A 25,801-nucleotide genomic window follows, 5' to 3' on the forward strand; every position below is an offset into this window, starting at 1 on the left:
ACCAGTGGGGTGTGTCAATTAGAATAAAAGATGTAAGAAGTAAATTTTCTCGGGTGAAAGGAATGGTATTTAAGACATACTCTTGACCAAGAATTTCTACAGAGACAAGAATGGGGGTAAGAATTTCCAGAGGGGTCAGTAGCCTTCTAGTCCAAGGCTGAGGCTTGATTTGGTTCTGGTATTCAAGCACTTGATGAATGACTTGGCTTCCCTGGCCCATGGTGCACATTTAATCTCTGGTAATCCACACTGGCCAAATGTACCATGCGTTGTCTGCTTCTCCACCTATACTCTAGCTCTGTTCATCATTTATTCGCAGAGATGTTACTCTTTAATTCCCTAAGTTATATTTTAGGTGTAATCGGATTTTAAGCAAGATTGGCTCCCTTAAATATTGTGTCATTTTGATCAGAAGCACACGGATTAGTTTTAAATGGTAACGTTCTTATATTTTCTACCTGTGAATATTATCAGTGTTTTGAAAATGGGTTCCTGTCTGTGAAGACAGCATTGTAAATAATATTTGTTTGATACCTCTATGATCTAATTAGGCTTGATGTTATGTATTAAAGGTTCCCTTTTAGATTGAATTCTGTTACATACAGGCAGTTCTTATATAAGAATATTATTAATTAATTACATTTGGTGCTAGTAATGGAGGCTGATTTCAGGACCTTGTGCTTTCCTTCACTTTTTCCATTCAACGTTGCCACTCTACCATGTGAGCTTCACCTTCACTTCTGGCTTTGTCTGATTAATTGGAGACAAGAGTTTTTTACATTAGTCTGGGCTGGCTTCAAACTTTATCTTCTAAAATAGTTACCATCACTCACCTAGGGATAATATTCTTAAATACAAGATATTCCAAAGTACAATATCAAATTTAAGTTAAAAGAATGATGTCATATAATCTTTGCATAATTATAGATCATATTTTAAAACTGGCATCAGCTGAGTGTCATAAAATACTACTATTGTTCTTATGCTTTCACCAACATATATAAATAACAAATAAAGCTAATTTGGTGATATGTTAAAATGTATTACTAGACCTTGTCTTTTACACTTTGATGTATATATAAGTAATGGTACTTTCAGGTTTCTATACATACTGATGAAAAGAAAGCAACCATGGACTAGTGTTCTGCTTAGCTTTTTGTACTCAGTGGAAAAGTATTTTTTTTAATGCAAATTATTTACCAGCATGAATGGTTTATTCACTTAGTTTACTTGTTATTTTTATTTTTTTATTTGCTGTAGGAACTTACTATGTACTCTTAAAGTTATAGTTCTCCTGTCACAACTTCCTTTCAGAGGTATACCACCATGCTCAATGTTACCTGTTATTTTTGGAATATGCTATCTATAATATAAATATCCATACATCCGTCCACACTGACAGACAGATGTAAACTATTTAAGCAGAAAGGTGTAAATTTTAACCATAATTTATAGAAACAGGAAAATCTAGAGCATGAAAAGGCTTTAGATATTCTATTTTTATAATAAAAAACACTTGAGATCAGTAAGATTGTAGTAAAAATGTAATGGATTTCTGGAGCTCAAGGTCAGTACCGTGTGCTCTTGATAGGATGGCTTGCTTAGGGATGGCATTCTACTGACTTGAGCCATACCTTCAGCCTAGCTTTTTTGCTGATTAATTTGGAGACAGAGTCTTGAGTCCTTTTCTGCTTGAGATTACCTTGAATTGTGATTTTCTGAATCTCAGCCTCCTGAGCAGCTAGGATTACAGGTATCAGCCACTGGTACCTACTTGTTAAGGTCTTAATATTTAGCAGTTTCCTATCAGAGAATCTTCCAAGCTGTACTCGAGCAATTTTTACTTTATTTGATCTTCAGTGCAAAAAACCCCCAAAAGCCTAAAAACAAACAAAATGAAAACCTAGGTATGATAATTGGGAAAGGAGTAAAATGTTTCTAACTTTAAAGTGTTTTAAAACCTGACTATTGAGTATATATGTTTTACAGTATTGAAACTAGGGAATGACCTGGGATTCAGTAGTTTGGGAAGATGTTTAAAACGTTGTGTGAAGCCTTACTAAACTGTAGTTAAATTATTTTTGCACAGAACCTTTTCTGTAAAGTTCCAGGAGTATTATCTGACCTTACAGGGTTTTTGTAAATATTAAACTAGTCGTGGTTGATTATATTATCCTTTTAAATTGCCTTTTAATTTTTTAGCTGATGTTAGTGAAATAGATAATATAAGTTAATTAATATTGGATCTCTTCAATGTTTATGCTCTAGGAGATATCAGGAGACAACCCAAAGCTAAGATTCTAAACAAATGTGCTATTTGGAGCTGTGACATATTATTATTTGCATCTTGCTTATTTGATGGTTTTTAATAGGCTGTCTATCGTATTAGTGTGCATGTAAGTAGCTATATGCCATGCACCCTTAGTCCTTATTGATCCAAACTGCACTTACCTTCCCACCAATCATCCCTGCTTCAGGTAGTTGTGATGTTTTGGTGGTACTTTGTATGTGTCCTGTGTGTGACGTGTGTGTGTGTGTGTGTGTGTGTGTGGGTGTGTCTCAATAAAATGTTTATTGTTTTTCTTTCTGCTTCAAGATCTGCTTATAGTTTGGCTTCATTTTCCCCAGTAAAATGTTGAATGAAGATGGTGTCTCAGTGCTAAGTACATTTCCCTACTTGCTGTTGGGTTGGCTTTATAGGATAGAGAATTACTGTAGCCTGAGGTGTCTAGCTTCTTCATTTCTAAAACAAAAGCAGGGATGGAACTGTCTTTTGGTGGAATCTCACATTTGGAAATATTGATGATTTCTTTTTTTAACTTCGGAATTGTTCCCTGCTGAGGTTTTAAGGCTTCTGGATTTTGCTACCAGTTTCCCTGGTATTAAAAAAAAAATATACTCATTGAGAACCATATTACCAAGGGCCATTTGCATTATAAGGAAAACCAAAAACCACATGATATAATCATTCTTTATATGCTTTTCTTTGTGACTTTTGGTGGCTCAGGACATAGAAGACATGCAAAAAGTAAATATATAGGCCAGAAGTTTAGCCTAGTGGGAGAGTGCTTGCCTAGAAGACCCCGGTTTGATTCCTCGGTACCACATACATAGAGAAATGCCAGAAATGGTGCTGAAGCTCAAGTGGTAGAACTCTAGCTTTGAGAAAACCAAGACATTGCTCCTTCCCTGAGCTCAAGCTCAGGACCATCGGGGGCAGGGTGGGAAGTAAATGTATATAAATGATTGTCTCATCAATTTAATCGAAATGCCTTTGGTTTATATTTAAGTACATGGTTTCATTTTGGCAACTTACACAGAATATTACATGTGCTATTTGAACTATTCTAAGTTAAAAGTTCAGTATTAAATATATGCATAATGTATAGTGCTGGCTCCACCATCCATCTGCATTTATCTTCATCCTGTAAAACAAATTCTATACCCATTCAATAGTAATTCTTCATTTCCCCTTCTCCCTAACGCCTTAGCTGTACATTGTTTCTGTATTATAGAATTTGTCCACTTTTAAATGCTTTATTACAAGGGGAAATCAAACAGTAATTTTATTTTGTTATTGATTTTTTTACTTCATTTGATACAATATATTCAACTTTCATCTGTTTATTCAGAATTTCATATCCTTTTTAAAGCCGAGTATTATGCCATTTTCTATATGTATAAAATTTTCTTATTCACTCATATGATGCATTTATTTTGTTGCTTCTAAATTGTGGTAGTCATGAATGATGTTGCTATGAGCATGGGTGTGTATATGTATATTTAAGAATCAGTGTTCAAAAATGTATTGACTTGTGGCTTTCTTGTACTGACTTTGGTTTTTGTTGCCAAGGTAATGCTGATCTCACAATGAGTCAGGAAGTTTTCTTTCCCTTCAGTGTTTTGGAACAGTTTGAGAATGATTAGTTTAATTTCTTTACAAGTGTCTGTGACATTGACAGTTTTAGGATTTTTTTTTTTTGTGATAGAACTTTTTTTTTTTTTTTTTTAATTTTTGTGGGTCATGGGGCTTGAACTTGGCATGGGCATTGTCCCTGAGCACTTCAGCTCAAGGCTATCACCCTACCTCTGAGCCAAGCCCTACTTCCCATTTTCTAGAGTTTAATTGGAGATAAGAGTCTCAGGTCCTTTTGTGCCTGGACTGCCTTTGAACCTTGATCCTCAGATCTCAGCCTCCTGAGTAGATCGGATTACAGACATGAGCCACTGCTCCAGGCTAGAACTTTTTTTTATTGAAAGATTTTATTAACACTGATTTTTACATCATATTTTAAATATGTAACAAACAAGTATTCAAGAAGGGAATCTATATGCAATCACTGGCGCATAAATATTAGAACATAATTAAAATTGAGATTTTGTATGTCATAGATACATATCAATATATATAATATAACATGTCTATAGAGTATATATCCCATGATAGATTTTTATTTCTATGTAGTTATGCTTATATCTCCAAGACAGTGTCAATAACCTTGGGTGCCCAAATATAGAGTCATCGCTCTTGTACTGTTTGGATCTAATATCCACATATCAAGGAGACCATGCACCTTTTGTTTTTTGGTCTTGACTCTTCTCATTCAACATGGTTTGTTCTAGCTTCATCTACTTCCCAGCGAATGCCATTATTTTATCTTGTCTGGTGGCTATGTAGAATTCCAGTGTATATATGTACTACATTTTTTTTGTATCCATTCATCTGTAGTAGGGCATCTGGGTTGTTTCCCAGATTGCTTGGCTATTGTGAATAGTGCAGAGATGAACATAGCTGAGCAGGTGTCCTTATATCCTGGGTTATGATGCCCAGGAGTGGTATGGCAGGATCAGAGGGGAGGTGTATTTTTTGGTGTGTGTGTGTGTTTTGTGGATCATGGGGCCTGGGCACTGTTCCTGAGCTCTTCAGCTCAAGGCTACCACCCTACCTCTGAGCCAAGCCCCACTTCCCATTTTCTGGAGGTTAATTGGAAATAAGATTCTCAGGTTCTTTTTGGCCCTGGTGAACCTTGATCTCAGCCTCCTGAGTAGCTAGGATTACAGGTGTGAGCCACTGTGCCCAACTATTTTTAATTTTTTGAGAAATGTCCAAACTGCCTTCCAGAGTGGCTGTACTAGTTTACATTCCTACCAGCAGTGCAGTAGCGTTCTTCTTTCTCCACATCTCCCCCAGCATTTGTCCTTGTCTGAATTCAGAATACTGTTTAGAATTTGTGTTTCTTTATGATTTATTGTTGGTAGAATTTGTTTCTAAGGATTTGTCTATTTCACCAAAGTTGTGTACTTTATTTATTTATTTATTTATTATATTGGTATGCTTTCCTTCTGTTCTTAACTTACTAATTTTGTTATCATGCAATGGCATTCAATATTGTCAGGTACTTTTTATATATTAATACTGATGATCATGTGTAACTCCTACTCCATATTCTCTTAATTTGGTATATTATATTGATTGTAGTCCAGGAATAAATCCTATTTGGTGACGAGTACATAGTTTCCCTCTCCCTCCCTCTCATTCCTCCCTCCCTCCTTCCCTTTTTTCCTTCCTTCCTCCCTGTTTTTGCTTTATATATGTTGTTGCTCCTCTTTTATTAGGTGATTATTTTTTTTTACAATTGTTACATTTCTTCCTATATTAATTTTTTTACTTACCTTGTAATCCTTTTAAATTTGAAAAGTCTATTTTATTTTTTATTAGCATAACTAATCCTGTTTTCTTTTTGTTACTATTTCCACGGAATATCTTTTTTTCTGTTCTTTTACTTCTAGTCATCTGTACCTTCGTAGATAGCATAAAACTGGCTAATGATGTTTTAATTCATACTGCCATACTCTGTGCTTTAGAAATATAAATGGAAAATTAATCCATTTATATTTAAAGTTATTGCTGATAAGGAAAGACTTCTGTCTTTTGGATGTTTATTTTCTATTTGCATTTTAAAGTTTTTTTGTTTTTCATATCCTGGATTCATTCTCTTTTGTGTTTAGTTGTTTCTTTCTTTATAATATTCTGGTTGTAATCTAGTCTTATGTTTCAATCATTAGTACTTCCTTGAGCATTATTGTAGGGAAGACATGCTGTCTTAGTTTTTATTCCTCAGGGAATGTCTTAAATTTTGCTTTGCATTTGAATGACAATTTTGCAAGTCAGGATTTGAGGTTGACTTTTTTTTTCTTTCAGCACATTGCATTAGCTCAGTGGCTTCTGGCTTCTGGCTTCAAACATTTGAGAAATCCGTGCCTAATATTCAGAATCCCTATATGTGATAAATTACTTTTTTTTTTTTTTGCTGTTTTTAGGGCTTTTCTCATCTTTCAATAGTTTGATTACAATGTGTGTTTGATTTCTTGGAGTTTTTGAGTTTCTGTAATGTTTATATTCTTGACTTTCATAATATTTGGGAAATTTTCAGTCATTAGTTATTTAAATGTGCGCCTTGTTCTTTTCTTTTCTCCTGGACCCTTCTTCATATGTTGTTTATAAACTCTTTCTGTTTTCCCAGTCTGCCTGTCTTTAATTAATTAATCAATTATTTTTAAAGTAATTTTTAATTATTTAATCAATTAATTTTTAGTATCTTTTCTGGGTCTTGAACTAAGGCCTGGGCACTGTCCCTGAGCTTTTTTGCTCAAGGCTAGCATTGTACCACTTGAGTCACAGCTTTACTTCTTTTTAAATAGTTGAAAATACTCATCATCAATTAATTTTGTACAGTTTGTATTTAGTTTTTATTTGAATGAGTTATGATTTCCTTTTTCTTTATAGGTTTTCTGATTTGTTTTTGGTCGTTGTTGAAAATGGGGCATTTGAATCTAAGAATTTGATGATACTGGATATGAGATTCTCTTCCTTTACTAGGGTTGGCAGCTTTTCTGTTTCAGTTGTTGTTGGTGTTGCTGGTTCTCTGTCTGGGTATAATTTAGTGTCCTTTAAGTGTTTGCTATGCCTGTACCTTTCCTTGACTATGAATATAATCATATCTTGATTTTTCCTGTACCTGCAGACTTTTTTGTTTGTTTGTTTTTGGCCAGTCCTGGGCTTCGGCTCAGGGCCTGAGCACTGTCTTTGGGTTTTCTCAAGGCAAGAGCTCTACCACTTGAGCCTCAGCACCACTTCCAGCTTTTTTCTATGTATGTGGTACTGAGGATTCTAACTGGGATCTTTGTGCATGCTAGGCAAGTACTCTACCACTGGGCCAAATTCCCGGCCCTAGACTTTATTTTTTAATGCTTTTATTATTGCTTTATTTTTAATGCTTGAGACAGCGTTTCATTGTATAGATTAGTCTCATACATGCTATCCTCTTGCCTTAGCCTCTATACTGGTAGAATTATAATAGTATGCCACCATACCTGGCTTCAATATGTAAACTAAGAAATGCATTCTTAGGTGATTTTGTCCTTGTGTAAAAATCAGTATACTTACATACATACTGCTACTGCTACCACCTTATTAGGTAATACACATGTATGGATGCACTGTCATCTAAGTGATCTGCTGTTGACTAAGACATTTGTAGCACATGGCAGTATTACACTAGAGATTTTGCCAGCTGGGTTAGTGCCTAAACCAGGAGAGGCATTTTTGTTATTTCTTACTTTGTCTTCTTTTCACAATCCTCCCTAAGTACATTTTATGATTTGGTAGTTCTCTCTAAAGAGGCTGAAGAGATGACCTACATGTTATTAGAAGTAGAGATTTTAAAGACTTACTTTAAAGTCTTACTCCATATATTGGAATATTCTTAATCTTCTCTAAGTGGATTTTATAGCACTTCCCTCATGCTGAACACTAGAGAGTGGCTTACCTTCCATTCAAATTTACATCTACTAAAGAATGCATTCCTTCTTTTAGGCCATTGCATATTGTAAAAACTTTCTATTTGTTTTGAGGGATGAGGGACAGGAAGATAGGGAAAACTTAATGGTTAGGCTATAGCTTCAGGCTTGTACTCCATTTTGCTTTTGTCTTCACCTAGACTTTGGTAAAATAAGAAAATCATTTTTAGGCTAAGGATTTGTAATATATGATTCTTTTGACAACTGTGGAACTCCTACCTACAAGGATCAAGAGACACTGTTTTAAGGAATGTTTTTCGTATAACCAGATGCGATTTAAAGATGTATAGAGGCTTTTGACATGTAACATTACTTCTCTGAAAATTTCCATGCGTTATTAGCAAGCTCTTTGCTTAATAATTCCCTCCTTTTCATGCTACCACAGGCTTCCAGTTTCTGGGATTAGAGGCATGTACCATCATACAATGCAGAGAAAAATAGGAGTGGTTGTTTGGCATTTATGAAATATCTTCTTATCACTCATTTTTCTCCACATATAATCATATTTGTGCATTTTTTGTTAGTGTTTGTCTTCATTTTGAAACACTGATTATAACTTAAACATATTTTCCCACATGTACTAGTTAGTGATATCTGTTACTCCAGCTGCTTGAACTAGGAACCAGAAGTAAGTTCTGGCTCTTTTGGAATTCTCCTTCAGCACTATGGATATAATCAATGGTGTTTAATGATACCAGTGGATTTATAGCAAAGTCATTTGTCATAAGCTAAGATCCTGCCTCTTTTTCCTAGTGGGTATGACTTGATGTATATGTATCTTTTGGGACTCTTGTACTACTAAATAAATTAACTTAGCCAATTATTTTTTTATTCTTTAATGGGAGTAATCAAAGCATTATTTCTGTTTATTAGTTGGCTTGATTCTGAATTTTATGGTACAAAAACAATGTCTTCTTAATTTTGCAGTGAGAGAGATCAGCCTGCAGGATATCAAGGAGGATGTAGAATTGGATCCAGAGGAGAACAGTACCCTTTTTATGGGAATCCTTATCAAGGGGCTGGCCAAACTAAAGAAGATCCCAGAGACAGTTAAGGCAATCAAAGAGCGTTTGGAGCAGGAACTTAAGCAAATCGTGAAGCGGTCTACTACTCAAGTGGCAGATAGTGCCTATCAGAGGGGCGAAAACCTCACTGTGGAGAACCAACCAAGGTAAATGGGGTATAGTTTGGGTTTTAGGGAGCAGATTTGAGTTGATGATCTGTGGAAAATAGTATCTGTCTTACAGGTTGTTAGTGATAATGTGGTTTGATAGAGTAACACCAGCATTACATGCATCTATATATGAATACACATATCTGTTTATTATTGGTGCCTTTTTTGACTTCCATTTGGGGGGATCATTTATGCCATGATTCAGAGAAGCCAAAAAATGGTTGTAAGTTGCCCTTTGCTTTTGTTCTTTTGTTGCCGAGTGCCTAGGTATCCAAAAAGACTTTTTGACTCCTTACTAGTGAATACTCCAGAATTCTGCTGTACTATTTACCCTGTTTCTGCAAATCCCTGGATGAATAGACTGAACTATCACAAGGAACTAGCATTACTATAGTATATATTGAAAATATAACGCAAGGGCATAGATCAATAAATTTTCTGCAGATTTCATTGCAAAACTCATGTCTTTCGTAGGATTTTGATCTCTTCTCTCTATTGCCTCAGCCTCCTCCAAGATTCAAGAGTGAAAAATCTCAGCACTTGAAGTAGAGATTTTAGCTCTTTTCCTTAGCAAATACTAAATGTTTCTTTGTGAGGAATGAATCAGCAGCTTATTTGTTGGTTGTTCTGGCTTTGTGTGTGTGTGTGTGTGTGTGTGTGTGTGTGTGTGTGTGTGTGTGTGTGTGTGTGTGTGTGTGTGTGTGTGTGTGTTTAAGTTTAAGTCAATATTTTAAAAAGCATTTGTAGATAGGATATATTAGACATGAAACAAGCTGTTCTCTATTATAAAATCTCATTTTTAAAAACTTTTTAATGTAGGAATATTGGTCCCCAACTCTTTATTAGGAGATATGGTAAAATATCATCAAGGAAGCACATAATTGGAGTGACTGCATTGCTTACTTATAAGATCGAAGACTAAATTTGTGTGCCTGGGTTCCCCACAATAGACCGATCACTTTGAAAAAGTCTCTGGTAGTCTTTGCTGTCAAATGCTTTAAAATACCTCAGGAATTAATTCCCTTGAGTAATCAGAGACATTCTAAAGGGATTACAATGCTTGGCATCAAGACCACCTCACCATCACCACTATCATCGTTCTTCAGTACTGCGGATTAAACTCAGGATCCTAATCTTGCTAAGCGATGCATTACCACTTGAGCCAAGACCCTACTTCTTTAGCTTTTAGTTTGGTTTTCAGATAAGATCTCACTTTTGCCTGTGCTGGCTTCAAATATTGATTTCTCTTACTTCCCCTGCTAAGTAGCTGGCTTAATAACTAATATACCAACATATCCTGGTAGTATTGTTTTTTGTTTTTGCCTGTCAGGCTTTCTCAAGGCTACCACTCTACCACTTGAGCCACAGCCCCACTTCTGGCTTTTTTCTGTGTATGTGACTCCGTGGAATCAAATGCAGGGCCTCGTACATGCTGGGCAAGCACTTTACCAGTTGACCCCACTCCCAGCCCCCACATCTTGTTTTTGAGATGGAGTCTCAGTAACTTTTATCCAGGATGGTTTTAAATAGCTATCTTCATACCTGTACCTCACAAGTAGCTGAGATTACAGATGTGTACTACCATGTCTGGCTGTTACTACTTTTAGTCTTTAGCCATTTGGAGAATCTTATACTTTATTGTTTGTTTTTAAAACACTATTATAGATAAGAATCATGTAACTTTCTACCACATTCTGCATATTCCTTGTCTCTCTCTAATGTAATATTTAAACATTAGCATGTCTGTAAGGCAAGAGACCAAAACTGTAACTCTCCATGAGTTTCATTGTTCATTATGCTTTGTTAACTATGTTATGACTGTGGTGCATTGCAGAACTTTTTCCATTTGTCTTTATGTAATGTAGGGCATTTTACTGGGTCTGTAAAAGGAACTAGGTATTGAATTCTGTCTTACTTAAATTCCTAAGGAGGCAGAATACTTACTCAACCAATTTTAAAAAATCGCATTGGTGATTCACTTCTTAATTTTTTAGCTCACAAACAAGCCATTATTTAGTTATAAAAGTTATTTCATCATTTCTGTTCATTCTTAACCTATTGATACCAATAAGCCCTCACATACTACTAAAAGGACTCTTTAACGACTGTTATCTTCAGCATGGTAAATACTAGCATAATGCAAACCTTGCTAATCTAGCAGAATCACCTGCAACCCATTATTTCCCCACGAGTATGGGCAGGGTCTTCATTTAGCTGGCAAATATGGTCTGCAGCCTATTCAGTTCAGAATCAATTGCTTTAACTCATGCCTTCTAATTGTTGATTCTTTTCCAAATTTAGTTCATGAGTATCTTCATACTATTTTTTCTGTGTGTGTGTGTGTGTGTATGTAGAAGAAGCCAGATGAGATGCTATTATATTTAATGAAGAAGAAACACATGCAGAATAGATGCAAGCCAGAATGATCTCAAAGCTGTGAAATCTTATGAATACAGAAAAGAGAAGAATGTGGGGAAATGATTGAGATGTGGAAAACAGCTAATCCATCTATTTTAAAACAGTGTTTATGTGTGGAAGGCAAAACTTGCCTGGGTGGGGAGATGTTGGAGGCCTATTCCACTAAAATACTGTTGGTCTCAGAGGGCAAAAAGAATTGAATGAGTTGGTGTCATGGCTGCCAGGGAGATCTTTGTCCCTATTGGAAAAAGACCATTTTGCAATGTTCATTGACCTTTATTATAAAGAAGGAAGATTAAATGTCAGCTATGAAGGCAGAGAAAATTACATGTTTTGTGCTCACTGTGGTATGGAAGGAAGTTCATGGGAAACCTAGGAAAGAAAATCTAACATTTGTGGCATAAGGCTGTCTGTTTTTTCCCTTTAACCCCATTTTGCTGCTTGTGTTAAGGTATATTAAAACAAAATTTATTATTTAATAATAAAGTTGAAGTTAGTTTAATCAGTGGAAATCATTAAAAATGAAAATACTTCTTGGAGGTCTGCATGTCGATAAAACTAAAAGTTTAGTATGGAAATAATGAAATAATCAGCCTTTAGACTAATTGGATAATGTTCTTCGAATTTTATTTTATGGGAAATATATGTATCTGTGTGTTCTGGTCATTTCTTGTCTGTTCCTTCTAGGAAGAGAAGAATCATTTTACCCCATTTAACACTATAGCTCTAGGACTAGGATCAGCATAGTGCCTGCCTTACCCATATTTAATATTTGTTGGTGAGAGAATGAATTCTACATAGAGTGAATATCATGGCCCAGATACTGGACTCAAATGTCAAATAAAGCAAACATGTTTTATGTTCTCATAAAATTTAAAGGGAAAAAAACATTATGCAGACAACCCTCTGATAAATATTTTACTACAAACTATGGTTAGAGCTATAGAGGACAAGCAAAGTGTACAATAAAAATATACAACCATAGATAGATACTCTGCCTACATATGGGTAGGTAGGCCAAACATTTGTTAAGTTGTCAAACCTTCTGTATTTACAGTAGTACTTCCTTAGCCATAAGGTAGACCACGAACCCTGATGGATACTTGAAACTATACAAACTTTATGTATTTTATGTTTATTTTCTATATACATGTATTTATGATAAAGTTTAATTCATAAGTTATAGACAGTAAGGACTGACAACAAGAAGAAAATAGAATAATCAGAAGAATAGGCTGTTAGGTATATGAATGTGGTTGCCTTCTCAAACTCCTTTATTTTTCTTGGTTTTTATCATAATGGAAGATGACATGTAAACAGAATGATGTGTATAAGCAGTCATTGTGACATAGTTCTAGGCTATTCTGTAAAGGTTACTTGACTACAAACATACCATACTAGTTGATCTGATAACTGATGTAGCTACACAGTGACTAATGAATGGTTTATGTACAGAGCACACATGCATAGGCAAGGGGATGATTTCTTCATGCTTTCTAAAGTATTATAAATTATTTAGGGAATTTTATTTTAGTATTTTAGGATTGCAGTTGTAACTGAAACTACAGAAAATAAAACCTCATATCTTTGCTAGATCTGGAATGGAAAGGAGGGCTCACATACTTTTGCTCAGATTTGATATTTCACTGTATTGTAATGGAATATTCATCCCTTTCACTTCTGCCACCTATGTATCTCTCATGTAATTGATTGTCAGGAATAGCTGCTTGCTTGCTGAATGATTTTCATACTGGATCGTTTACTTTATAGTCATGGTTCTTTTCAAGGTTAACATTTGCCTCATTTCCCAAACTTTCCTCTCCAGTTTTCTCTGGGTTTTCACAATTTTATTGAATTATTGTTCTTATTTGAAAAAATATATTTAACCACATGTAAAAAATTGGTAGTTTGGAACTCAGTCGGAACTCACACTGATGTAATAGAGCATTCTTATGAAATAATTTTATCTGGGAGGAAGTCTAAAGGTATTGGGCAGAGGTTAATTTTACAATATATGAGTATAGTGTTTGTGGAAAGAAATATTTCTCATGATTTCTTTTGGATCTATGGCTTGCATCATGCTTATGTTTCTTTTTCAGATAAGTAGCATTTCCTTTCATCTTTTATTAGTTACTTTCCACCTAAATGTCTGAAATTCAGGACTTAGTAGAAATTGGTCATTTTATTTTACAGAAAAGTCATTTAAGAGCAGGTTTGAAGCAAGGTCAGACATTTTGTCCTTGTGATTTTTTGTAGCCATTCCCAAGCACTGCATGTAGCACCTGGACATGCTTGGAATCAGGAAGGGCCTCGATGTAATTTAGATGAGTAGTTAATTCGAATCAAAGCAAGCGGGAAGCAAGTAAATTTAACTTCAGTGATTATGATTCCATTTGATTAAATCTCTACTTTTGATTACACATATCATTGAGAACATGCTTTAAATACACCCGACTATTAAATATTGAAGGGTATGAGTAGGGTGAGCTAGGGACATACTGAAGAAATTCCACTGTTCTTTAAGTAGGCTATATCCCCCACAGCTTTACTGAAATATTTTTAAAACAAATGAAAGGAATTAATTCCTTTCCATATGGGACTTATTACTTACTCTAATTGTTAACTAAGGCACACAGTTCATTATCGTGGATGGTCCCAGGTCTATGTACTGTCTAGTAAGACTTTAGAACAGACAATAGCATGAGAACATCATAAATTGACAGTATCAATAATGTTCACAGTGATTTTATAAATATGAAGTTTGACAGTTATCATCTGGACTACACATTGGTTTTTACTTACAGTCTCTAAAGTTTTTAATACTACAACATTGCTTAAATTATTGTATTGTATTTGACAAATCTGTTCTTGATTTCTTGTTTTATGTACAATAGCAGATTCACATTAGAGATTGGGCTAGTTAAGGGAATAGTAAATAAAATTTATTTCACGGGTTATTACAACTTTATTTAGATAGCGCTCTTCATATTGCATCAAGGCCATTTCCATACTTGACGGATAGTGGGAACTTCTTTAGTTCTGGACATTTTTCTGTGTACTTGTTAGTGTAAGAATATAAAGGTACCACAAATTCAAACTGATATGGAATCTTCTCATCACAAAAACAAACAACATTGTACAACAAATGTACTTCTTGTCCTGGTGATGTGTAGGGATGATGTCACGTCTGATTAAAACATCTTCATTCATATCTTGTGTTATCTGGGCCCCTCTAGTTAATGGGCTTTGTTAAGATGTAATTTGATTGGACTGTGAGTTTGTAAAAGGTTTGTTTTAGGATTGTGACTAAGAATTTTTTTTTGGGGGGGGAGGAGGTGTCATGGGGCTTGAACTCTGGGCCTGGATGCTGTCCCTGAGCTCTTCAGCCTAAGGTTATAGTCCTACCCCTTGAGCCTCAGCCTCACTTCTGGTTTTCTGGTGGTTAATTGGAGATAAGAGTCTCACATTGTTTAGTGCCCTGGGCTGGTTTTGAACTGCTATCCACTATCCTTGGATCTCAGCCTCCTGAGTAGCTAGTATTACAGGCATGAGCCACTGTGCCCAGCTCTGCTTAATAATTTTAACAAAAGAATGAATACAAAGCAGTAGCAAAGAAGGTAATATTTTCAAAAGATAAAGTGTTCTCCCTTACCTCCATGATCTCACTCAGCATTATTTGTAGTGCGGCCTAAGGACATACTACACCAGTGTTACCTAAGAGATAGACATGTAGACTGTCTCCAGGGGACAAGCTCAGCTTACCCAGTATCTTTCATTTCAAGCAGAATGTAGACATTACTGATTTCATTGTAATTTGTGAGTGAAGGGCCATAGAGCTCTGTGCTTTAGATGATTCTTATGCATGTTAAAGTTTTAGAACATTCTTTATAAAACATTACAAAAATCAGAGTTTTGCTGTCTGCCATTTAGTATCTCACCTGAGTCAGTCTCACCACAAGTAGAGACATCATGATTAATCTCAGATTTATCCAAGGAAATGTGAAAACTGAAGTAATTTATGGTTTACAAAGTTTTTTGCTGGTGAAATTAAGATTAAAAACAGACTCTTTATGCCATGCCATTTTGCTATCTGTTTTATATACAGATGATATTTCTAACAGAATTCCTGGAGCTGGTTTTAGTTTTCTTCAGAAAAGGGAAGTGTATGTATTAATATAGCCTCTCCTCTTCCCCCTCCCTCATTGTGATCATTAGCCGGCCTCTCAGACATAGCAGGACATGGTAAAAATTGGATCTGAAACCACAGAGTAAATGGATCCTAACTATTTCACTTGAGTTACCCACATAATTCCTCTAAAGGCCTTTTATACTTTCATACTAATAATATATAACAATGTATCATTGCATACACATGCAATAAAATATTTTTTTATGCTTTTAGGGTTCCATGATGATGAAATACTGTTTTTGAAATAAATAGGGGATAGGCTTTAAAAAATAACACAGACAGGAGAAAGGTTATCAATGTATGTGAAGTAATGCACCCTCTATCTGGTGAATATAATGTAACCCTTCTATTAATTACAATAAAAATATATGGAAAAAAAGTAACACAGAACTGTTGGTGGGAATGTAACGTTGTTTAGCCACTCTGGAAAGCATTATGGAGGTTTCTTAAAAGACTAAACAGAGCTTCCCTATAACCCAGCAGTTCTATTCCTGGACATTTATCCAATTGAACACAAACAAGGCTGTTCTAAAGCCACCATTACAGCCATGTTCATTGCAGTCTTGTTTATCATAGCAAGATGCCACTCAGGGGACAGATTGATCAAGAAAATGTGGTACATGTACATAATGGAATTTCCTTCTTCTATCACAAAGAATATTTTACCATTTGTAAGGAAATGGAAAGAGTTGGAAAAAATTATATTAAGCAAAGTAAGCCAGATTCAAAGAAACTTAGATTGCATGATTTCTCTCATTTATGGTAACTAAAATATGCATATAAATCCACAAATAAACACATTGAATGGTTAAAACAAATACAGCACGCTGGCATATGATAAACTATATAGATCTCTAGACATTGACACAGTAAGTCCACAGAAGAATATTGGATAGCAAAGTCTCAATAGCTATGTGCATATGGTCATGTAAAATAATTTTATGAACGAATATCTTTGTCTTTTGTCTTGTTTGCTAGTTTGTCTTGGAAAGGCAAGTTGGGGAACACAGAAAATGTTGGACAAAGGGTGAACAAATGCAGCAGTGCCACTCACTACACACTATGTGGAAAATGAACTGTACAACTTGTGGATAGGGATGGGAGGGGGAAAACTGGAAGTGAGTGAAGGTGGGGGTGACAGGATTAAAAAAATACACTCATTATCTGACTTATGTAACTGTAACCTCTCTGTACATTTTCTCTACAGTCACAAAAATGAAAAAAAATGACAGAAATGCTTTTAATTTAAAGAAAGAAGGCAGAGGTTTCTTGTCTAATTTTAGGCACTGATTTGCCAAGATCATTATTTCAAGCTCATTCAAAGTCAGGTCATCTCTCCTGACTTGAAGAGGAGGGAAGTGGTACAGAAAAGGAATGACTAGAATTGGGCCCCAGTTTGGTGTTCTTTTTCCTGTGTTTTCCTCTGTATTGATAATATTTTTTTTTCCTGTTCTTTTCATAGTGCAGATGGGAGAATTAGTCAGCACTCTTCAAATAGAAATTTCTTTTTAGACGAAGCTGATTATTAATAAGTGGTATAACTTATCTCTTTCCCTTGAAAGCAGGTTTTAGATAACCTTGAAGATTAAAGGAGGCCTGTTTCCTGTTTGAAATGAAAGATACTAGCTCAGCTGAGCTTATTAAGAAAATATGTATGTGAGACACAGGGAGGTGAAACTAAGACTATTTTGATATAATTGAAAATTGATTTCTTTTCTCATATAAAGAGAAATGTAAACTCAGTCAGTACTTTGTTACCTTTTATGATATATTTTTGTGGGCATTTCCTTTGTCATTGGGAAGATACAGAGCTCTGATATTATGGTCTCAACAGACAAGTTGTATGACAAGTGATTTTTACCTTGCGTTGTCTTTGCTCCATGACCAAGTAAGGCAGTTTCGTGGCAATAAATGTGGGTTTTCCAGCAAATGACTAATTTAAAATTTACAGGATGCTAAACTTAGAATCAAATAATCTTATCTCACCTTAAATATTGAACCTTTTAAACAGCCTGATGAGGTAGCTTTTTACCATAGGTACTTCTTCACTTGTGCAGATAGACTTCTTAACATTTCTGTTTTTTAGTCACTCCTTTTTTCACGGTAGCATGGCAAGATGTGTGTTTAAAGGGATGGCTGTAGGTCGAAACTTAGTAGATATAGGGGACTAAATGACAGTTTATTTAAATTTTTAAGACTTAGAAAATCTGCCAGGAAATTGGATGTGTGTTTAAAGAAAAAATTCTTTTTTTCCCTTTGATTTTTTTTTCTGTTTTCCACATAGAATAGATTTTTATTGCAGTATTATTAATGCTATAATGAAAGTGTATCTCTTTCACTGTCCTGTCCTATATTTTATTTTCTTGGTCAGGTTAACAAAGTTGTCTTTTAATGAGTATAATGTTGTGTTATGCTCTTTCCTCCTTCCCTCCCTCCCTCCCTTCCTCTTTTTTTTTTTTGCCAGTTCTGGGGCTTGAACTCAGGGCCTGGGCACTGTCCTTGAGCTTTTTCAAGGCTAGCACTCTGTGACTTGAGCCGTGGCACCACTTCTGGCTTTTTTTGTGTATGTGGTACAGAGGAATTGAACCCAGGACTTCATGAATACTAGGCAGGTACTCTACTACTAGGCCATGCTCCCGGCCCCTGAAATATGGACTCCTTATAGACTTCTCAAAGTGGGAAGTTATAATATCTAGCTTCTTTTTTTCTCATTCTATTTGAATTTACTCTTCTTCATAAAGTAGCTCACTTTCTTTCTTTTGCCAGTCCTGGGCTTGAGCTCAGGGCCAGAGCACTGTCCTTGGACTTTCTCAAGGCTAGAGCTCTACCACTTGAGCCTCAGCACCACTTCCGGCTTTTTTGTATGTATGTGGTACCAAGGAATCGAACCTGGGTCTTCATGCATGCTAGGCAAGCACTTTAACCACTAGGCCAAACTCCCGGCCCAAACTCACTTACTTTCTGTATCACTTGCTGGGTATTATGAGAAATCTGTTAGTACAGCCATAAAGCAGTTAACAGTACTTATCTTCAGTGAGTTGGCAATGTAGAAGGAAAGAGGCAGGACTAGAAGTAAGTTCATCAATGTAAGGACTGTTATAATTCTGAGAAGAAAGGACATGGCCATCACTAACTGAGTAACAATGGCAACAGCTGAAGGTAGCCTACGTGAGAGGTAGATACTGATGTAGAGGTCAGGTAGAAGTCGACATGTCCTGGATACTTGGACATGAAGGGGAAGGAAGGGTGGAGTTGTTTGCTAGGAAAGTTTTTAAGGCCTGCAACTCTAGAGAATGTTTTTGCCAGGAGATATATTTGGAAGTTAGTGCAGATGACAGTGAAGAGTTCATGGACTTACCCATGAGGCTGTGGAAGAGTTTGTAAGATGTAGGACCTGGCAAGTGGAAGTAAAGCAGAAACCCAGGGCCGTGGACAGTGCACAGAGTGGCCAGTGGAAGCAAGTATCACAGCTACCTGATTAAAGATCTAGAGGTTCTGGTAGATATAGGAAATGGTTTAGGTAATAATTTAGCTAGAGAAGTTTTAGTACCAGACCAGAGATGAAAATCTGACTGAAGTGAGAAAAGTAGTCAGTTGTGCTAGCACTCTTTCCTGCCTTGATTTCTCTGGAACTGTAGTTCTGATATTTCTTTAATCCTCTTCTCTAGAATTTTTTCTCCTAATATACCTACCAGGGATATTCTCTGAAATATTTTCTCTTCTTGTCTCTGAGTTTCAATTTTTGTTTGTCTACAAAATGGGGATAAAAGTATTATGTAGAGTTTCCCTGAGAATCTAATGAGATAATCCAAAGAAAGGACTTCAACACAACACTTGGCATGTTATATGTCTTTAGTGACCATTATTAACATACATTATTCCTGTTCTTGTTTGTCATCATTGTTGTCATCACCATCAGTTTTCATTTCACTTTATTAGGGATGTTCTACATAATCATAGCTTTAGCTTACAGCAAAGACTCTAAGTTGGTATCTTGAATCTTGGACTTAGTACAAATTAGTCTTATTCAGGAACTCGAATTGCCTATAAAATTTGATTGTTTTTTCCATTCTTGACACTGGTCCATGTGTTGGCAGAGAAATGTGGTTACAGAGAAACATAAAATAGGGAACTATTGTGTTCACCTTTTGGTCTGAGAGGCTATGTATACCACTATTTTGTCTCTTATCTGAAGATCATTCTTATTATACTTTGGAAGGAAAGACTCTAGAGCATACCTTGTGAATGTACTTGGATTATATGTGACAGAAACTCAAATCCTATTAATTTACAAGGAGAGGGTTTAAGTTTATTCTTGTTGGAATGACAGAGTACATTGCTTATACTTAAGCAGGACTTTGCTAATAAATAAGTTGGAAGGACAGAGATGAGTGGGCCTGGGAACAATCTGGAGACTTTCATTTTTCCTGTTAAAGATGCAGAAATCTATTTAGCATGCGAAGTTTCTGCTTATGACCTTTGCAGTCACTTTGAGATTGGGAAATTGTGATTGAGGAACCTGGAATTTGGAGAAATCCCATGGCACATTGGAAGTTCCATGACTGTTTAGCTGATATCTGGCATTTAAGCTTATGCTTCTCATGCCTGAGCATTATACTGGCTGGCACTTGTAACCATTGCCACCTCTAGATTCAGTTATTTCCTATGATGCTGTATTGCATATTACTGTCCACTGTTTTATGACTCCAGAAATAGCCTACAAGAAGAATATATGTATGTATGGCTTTTTTCCTGAAGGGTAGAAATTGCAGTTAATTGAAATCCAAGCCTCTAAGGTTCCTAGGCCTGTAAGAGGCCTTTCCTAATTCAAGTCAGCTTAAAGAATCATCAGGTAATTTAATGATCTTGCCTGCTTATTGTCTTTTAGATCAGTGGCAAAAACCTTGATCCACACTGGATTTAGGCAGCTGAGCTCACTGCAAAATAATGTTTTACATTTTCTTTCTTAATATTTTGTAGTGGCTGTGGGATAGAGAATGTTTTCAGTGAGACTTTGTAGATTCATTTCATCCTGAGTGCCTAAAGCGGAAGGCAAACACTGGTTTTCCTAATCTTGTGTGGGCAATGGGAGAGTTCCTATGAATATTGATGACATTCCAGCTTATTTCTAGTAGCTTTAATTGCGCCAGATCGAAACAGATTTATGTCTTGTTTATGTGGGCGATTCCTAATCTCTTTTATTCTTTGATGCATTACAAAAAAATTTTACTTTTTCTTCCCCTGTTTACAAGAGTGCTCATGGTGAGGACCCACGTGCCTTTGAAAAGCCTGCAATTGACTTTGGCTTCTTTTTCCTTATTAGCCATTCCTGCTTTTCCCACCCCTCATTTTACCTTCCAGTGTTCTACTGAAACTCTTTTTGCTCCAGTCCCTAAATACCTGTGAGTTGCAAATTTCTCTTTTCCATATTTGACCTCTGTGAGCCCCTGACTCTGCTGATAAATCTCTTCTCTTTTGTCTTCTGAAATATTTTGTGGCTTCCTTTCTCTCTAGAAACTCCTTAACTGTCCTTTTAGGATGCAGTTTACAAAAGTGCTGGCTCTGGCCCTTGCTTTTCGGGCTCTGCATTATATCCCTAAGCTCTGCATTATATCCTCCCAAAATTTATACTTGAATAATGTCCTCTATATTTCTCCTGAATTCCCTGGCTTGTATACCTAAGTACCTAAAGGCAAAACACCTTGAATTTAACATACCAAAATTTGAACCTCAAACTTCTTCTAAATTTCTATCTTTAACTTAGGTATGTATGTGTCATTTGGCTTTATACATGTCCCCCCTCCCCTCGTCATGAAAAATAGCCATCATTATCACTGTTTCTCAAGCCAGAAAACCACAGAGATGAATCCAGAGCCCTCTGCATTCTTTTTTGAGTGAGTCATGGGGCTTGAACTTGACCTGGGCGCTATCTCTGAGTTCTTCAGCTCAAGATTACCGTCCTACTCCTGGGTCTGGGCAATGTCCCTGAACTCTTTAGCTCAAGGCTGCCTCTTTACCCTTAAGCCAAGCCCAACTTCTCATTTTTTAGAGGTTTTTTGGAGATAAGAGTCTCAGGTCCTTTTGTGCCAGGGCTGGCTTTGAACTTTGATCCTCAGATCTCAGCTTCCTGAGTAGCTAGAATTACAGGTGTGAGCCACTGTACCCAGTCTTCTGCTTTCTTTAATATTATGGTTACTTCAGCTCATTGTGTCTAGTTGCAGATTTGGTTCTTCTGGCAGCTCTTCTAGGCTCTTTAAAGACATCTTATTATTTTGACTTAACAGATGAAGATACTTGAAACAGATTGAAAAAAAAATTTTAAATAATTAAAGGTTTAAGAAGCATCAATTCCAAGAAAGAATATAATCTTTGCTTCTTACATGCTACATTTGTAAGAAGGGAAAACAAATAAAAGCAAATAAACCAAAAGAGAAATGTTAATCACTTCCTAGTAATAAATAATTCAGAGGACTATACTTCCCTTTTTGAGGTCTTAGATTTCTGTCTTTACTTTTCTGTTTATTCTTGCTTATCACAGGAGATATGTTGGTTCCTCACTGCTCTCATTCAGATTTTTTTCCTCAAACAGCTAGCTATATTAAAATGAAATAGACATATCATACAATTACCTACTGAAAATATATAATTGAGTGTATTTTGGTATACCTACAAGGTTTTGTAACCATGGCCGGTATGTAGCTCCAGAATATTTTTGTCTGTTCCAACTACCACCCACTCCAAGCACCACAAATGTTTTTTTTCATATATTTTTTATTGTAATTAATAGAAGGGTTACATTACATTCGCCAGATGGAAGGTGCATTACTTCACATACATTGATACCCTTTCTCATGTCTTGGTCCACATTTCCCTCCCCCCCACCCTTATCTTGTTTTCCCCCCTTTCCTATCCAATTTCAAATAACCAAATACAAGTATATTCAATATATCAGATAACAAAGTGAAATACTGTAACAATATGAGATAACCAAGGGACAGCAAAAGAGATGAGAGATAACATAGTATATTAAGGACAACAATCACTCATTATATGGCTTTTGTTTCTATATGCTAGAGGTTCTTTCATTTAGCATCATATTATATGGCCTTATGTATCTAGGTTTTGCTCTATTGCAAATCTCTGCTAGAAGAGTCCAAGGTTATGGCAAATGAGGGAAACCATTGAGCCTATGTTGCATTGAGTCTGGCTTACTTCACTTAATATGATTTTTTTCTAAGTCTTTCTTTCCATTTCCTTACAAATGGGGAGATGTCATTCATTCTGACAGCAGCATAGAATTCCATTGTGTATAAATACCACATCTTGTTGATCCACTCATCAACTGAGGGACATCTGGGTTGGTTCCATATCTTTGCTATGGTAAATAGTGCTGCAATGAACATCATTGTGCTAGTGGATTTAGTATGTCCTTGTTTCTGGACGGTTGGGTAAATGCCAAGTAGTGGAATTGCTGAGTCACAGGGGAGCTCTGTGTTTAATCTTTTGAGGAACTGCCATACTGTTTTCCATAGTGATTGAATGAGTTTGCAATCCCACCAACAGTGTAGTAGTGATCCCTCCTGGCCACATCCCTTCCAGCATCTGTTGTTATTAGTTTTCTTGATCCTGGCCATTCTAACTGGAGTGAGGTGGAATCTTAGAGTTGTTTTGATTAGCATTTCTTTTATGACCAGAGATGTCAAGCATTTCTTCATGTGTCTATAGGACATTCTTATTTCTTCTTCAGAGAAGACTCTCTACGTCTTTGGCCCATCTTTTAATGGGATGTTTGTTTCTTTGGAGATTAGTTTTGGGGTGATTCAATTTTTTGAGCTGTTGATATATTTTAGATATGAGGCCTTTGTCCGTTGTATGGTTAGTGAAGATCTTCTCCTATTTTGTAGGCTTCCTAATTAATTTACTAGCTATGTCATTTGCCATACAGAAGCTCTGCAATTTAATGCAGTCCCACTTATCCAGCCTTTCTCTGATTTGCAACCACAAATGTTTTATCTATCTCTGCATCCTTCTCCATCTTGACATTTTATAGGAATCATGCAATATGTAGTCTACTTTTACTTTTTTAACAGTCTAATGATCAACATTAACATGCTGTAGGTGGGAATATAAACTGATTCAACCACTGTGGAAGGGAGTTTGGAGAGTCCTGAAAAAATGAAACATTTAACAACTTTACCATCCAGAGATACCACTCTTGGGTCTCTTTTCTTAACAAAGCAGGTCTCCTGACTGTTGAGCTGCTTATGTTCCCTAACTAAAAAGCTAGATTTGCTATGTGGAGCCCAGTAATCCTGGACATACCAGAAGTGGCACCAAACTTGGATCTCTGTTGAGAGTAGCCACAATAAATCTAGTATATCTATTTATTTTACTCCCTCTAGTTTTCAGCCATGTGCCTGGACCTTCAAGCTACCGGGGAATGTGTCCTAATATGAATGTTGTGGATTTCAAAAAACATTGAATATAATATATACATACTAAGTTATAATTTTGTAAAGTAAGGACATTTGGCTACATCATTGCCACCATGACAGAAAATAACAGAAGTTTCCCCCTAAGGAAAAATACAAATAATTTTACCTTTTTGAGAAGTCAGTGTATTTTATTTTTTTTTATTTTGCTATCCACTATGGAAATATACATATATTCTGAAGAATTATATCTGGGACCATAGTCTTTTTTACCGAGCATCAATTTTAAGTGGTATTTAAAGGTAACTGGATATTTACCGTCTGTGATGCCATGTTTATACCCATTGTTTCCAAGACTCAATTAACTGTTTCATCTGTTATACTCACACACATATTTCTGTATTTTGTTTTTTCTCTGTTACTGTTTGAGTAGTTCTTCAGTAGCACAGATGAAAAAGAAAAAAATTCTAGGCATTTGTGAGTGAAAATATGAACTGGCATTCAGCAGGTTGAAGAACATACTTGAGCAGTAGAATGGCTTCCATTTACAATGTGTAATTTCTAGGTTATGGATTGTAGACTAGAAATACTTTTGATTGATTCTGTTTCATTCAAATTACATTGTCAAATAGATATTACGATTCAATCATATAAGGCACTTATGGGCTGTTACATTGGCACATTAATTATAATAATTGGGCAGTAAAGGAACTCTGGGAATAGATAATATGCTATATGTTTTGATGAGGTTGTAGTATAACCCCTTACTTATGGTAATAAGATCCTTTTATCTGATTGTGATATCAAGCTCTTTTGCTTTGTTTTTCTTACTTTCAGGTTATTTCTTTTAAAATCAGTTTATTCAGAAGCTATACATGGAGGGCCACCCAATAAATCTGATATTCCAAGATTTTCTGTGTTTGTTGTTCATAATATACATATTAAATTAATTCTGCAAATATTTGTTAATTCTTGTTCTAAGTGCTCTTGCACATAGAAATGTATAATGCAAGGCTGCCTTGAAAGACTAATAATAGAGAAGAGAGGCAAAATTGCTGTATATGAATAAACATGACCCCCGTTAACTGAGCCAAGTAATGTAAGCCACATATAATAATTTCCTAAAAAGTGGGATAAAATATTATACAAATTTAGAGAAAGAATGATGATCCTAAGTCAGTGAAAGATGTAAGGATCAGTAACTGAGGAATTACTCTGTATATCTGATATAAAGCTCACTTTATCTGTATCTCTATTCAAGAATGGTAGTAAGAAGTAGGTGACTAAAAGCAATGACATGGAAATCAACTTTTGTTCTATGCCTGTCTGCCTTGCAATCTCATTTTGTGTCCTTGAGTTTATAAAATCGATGTAATAATAATATGTCCAGCATATCTCACTATGATAAATGAGATAATGTGGATGTCTAGGCTTCTCCCTATAGTGAAAGTCAGATTGCTTGGCAGATGTGGTCCCCCCTCCTCCCTTTCAGCCACCTTAAACCATATATTTGAATGGTAGTTAAGCACAGCTTTCCATGACTAAAAGGATTAGTGTCCTTACCAAATTGCCTAATTTATTACTAGGAAGTAAATATTCTGTGTAACATCTGAAATGTAGTCTGAAAATTTTCGCTTGGATTTCCTGGAAAAGCTGCATATCTGAATGACCACTAAAATATGTTTAAAAGGAGACAAGTGTTTACTGAACTGTTACTGTTAGCTTTAC

The 25,801-nt window shown here is 35.7% G+C and overlaps 1 protein-coding gene across 1 annotated transcript in view; it reads left to right on the forward strand.

Moving 5' to 3' along the window:
- Positions 1-25,801, forward strand: part of Exoc4 (exocyst complex component 4) — a 662,437-nt gene that overhangs the window by 87,382 nt on the left and 549,254 nt on the right. Inside the window, exon 6 of the mRNA XM_090333323.1 lies at positions 8,788-9,031. Within this exon, the coding sequence (XP_090189449.1) occupies positions 8,788-9,031 (244 nt within the window). The remainder of the gene's footprint in view (positions 1-8,787; positions 9,032-25,801) is intronic.

This window comes from Megascapheus bottae, chromosome 5 (genome assembly GCF_031878675.1).
Source record: "Megascapheus bottae isolate mThoBot1 chromosome 5, mThoBot2.hap1, whole genome shotgun sequence".
In the NCBI taxonomy this organism is placed as follows: domain Eukaryota; kingdom Metazoa; phylum Chordata; class Mammalia; order Rodentia; family Geomyidae; genus Megascapheus; species Megascapheus bottae.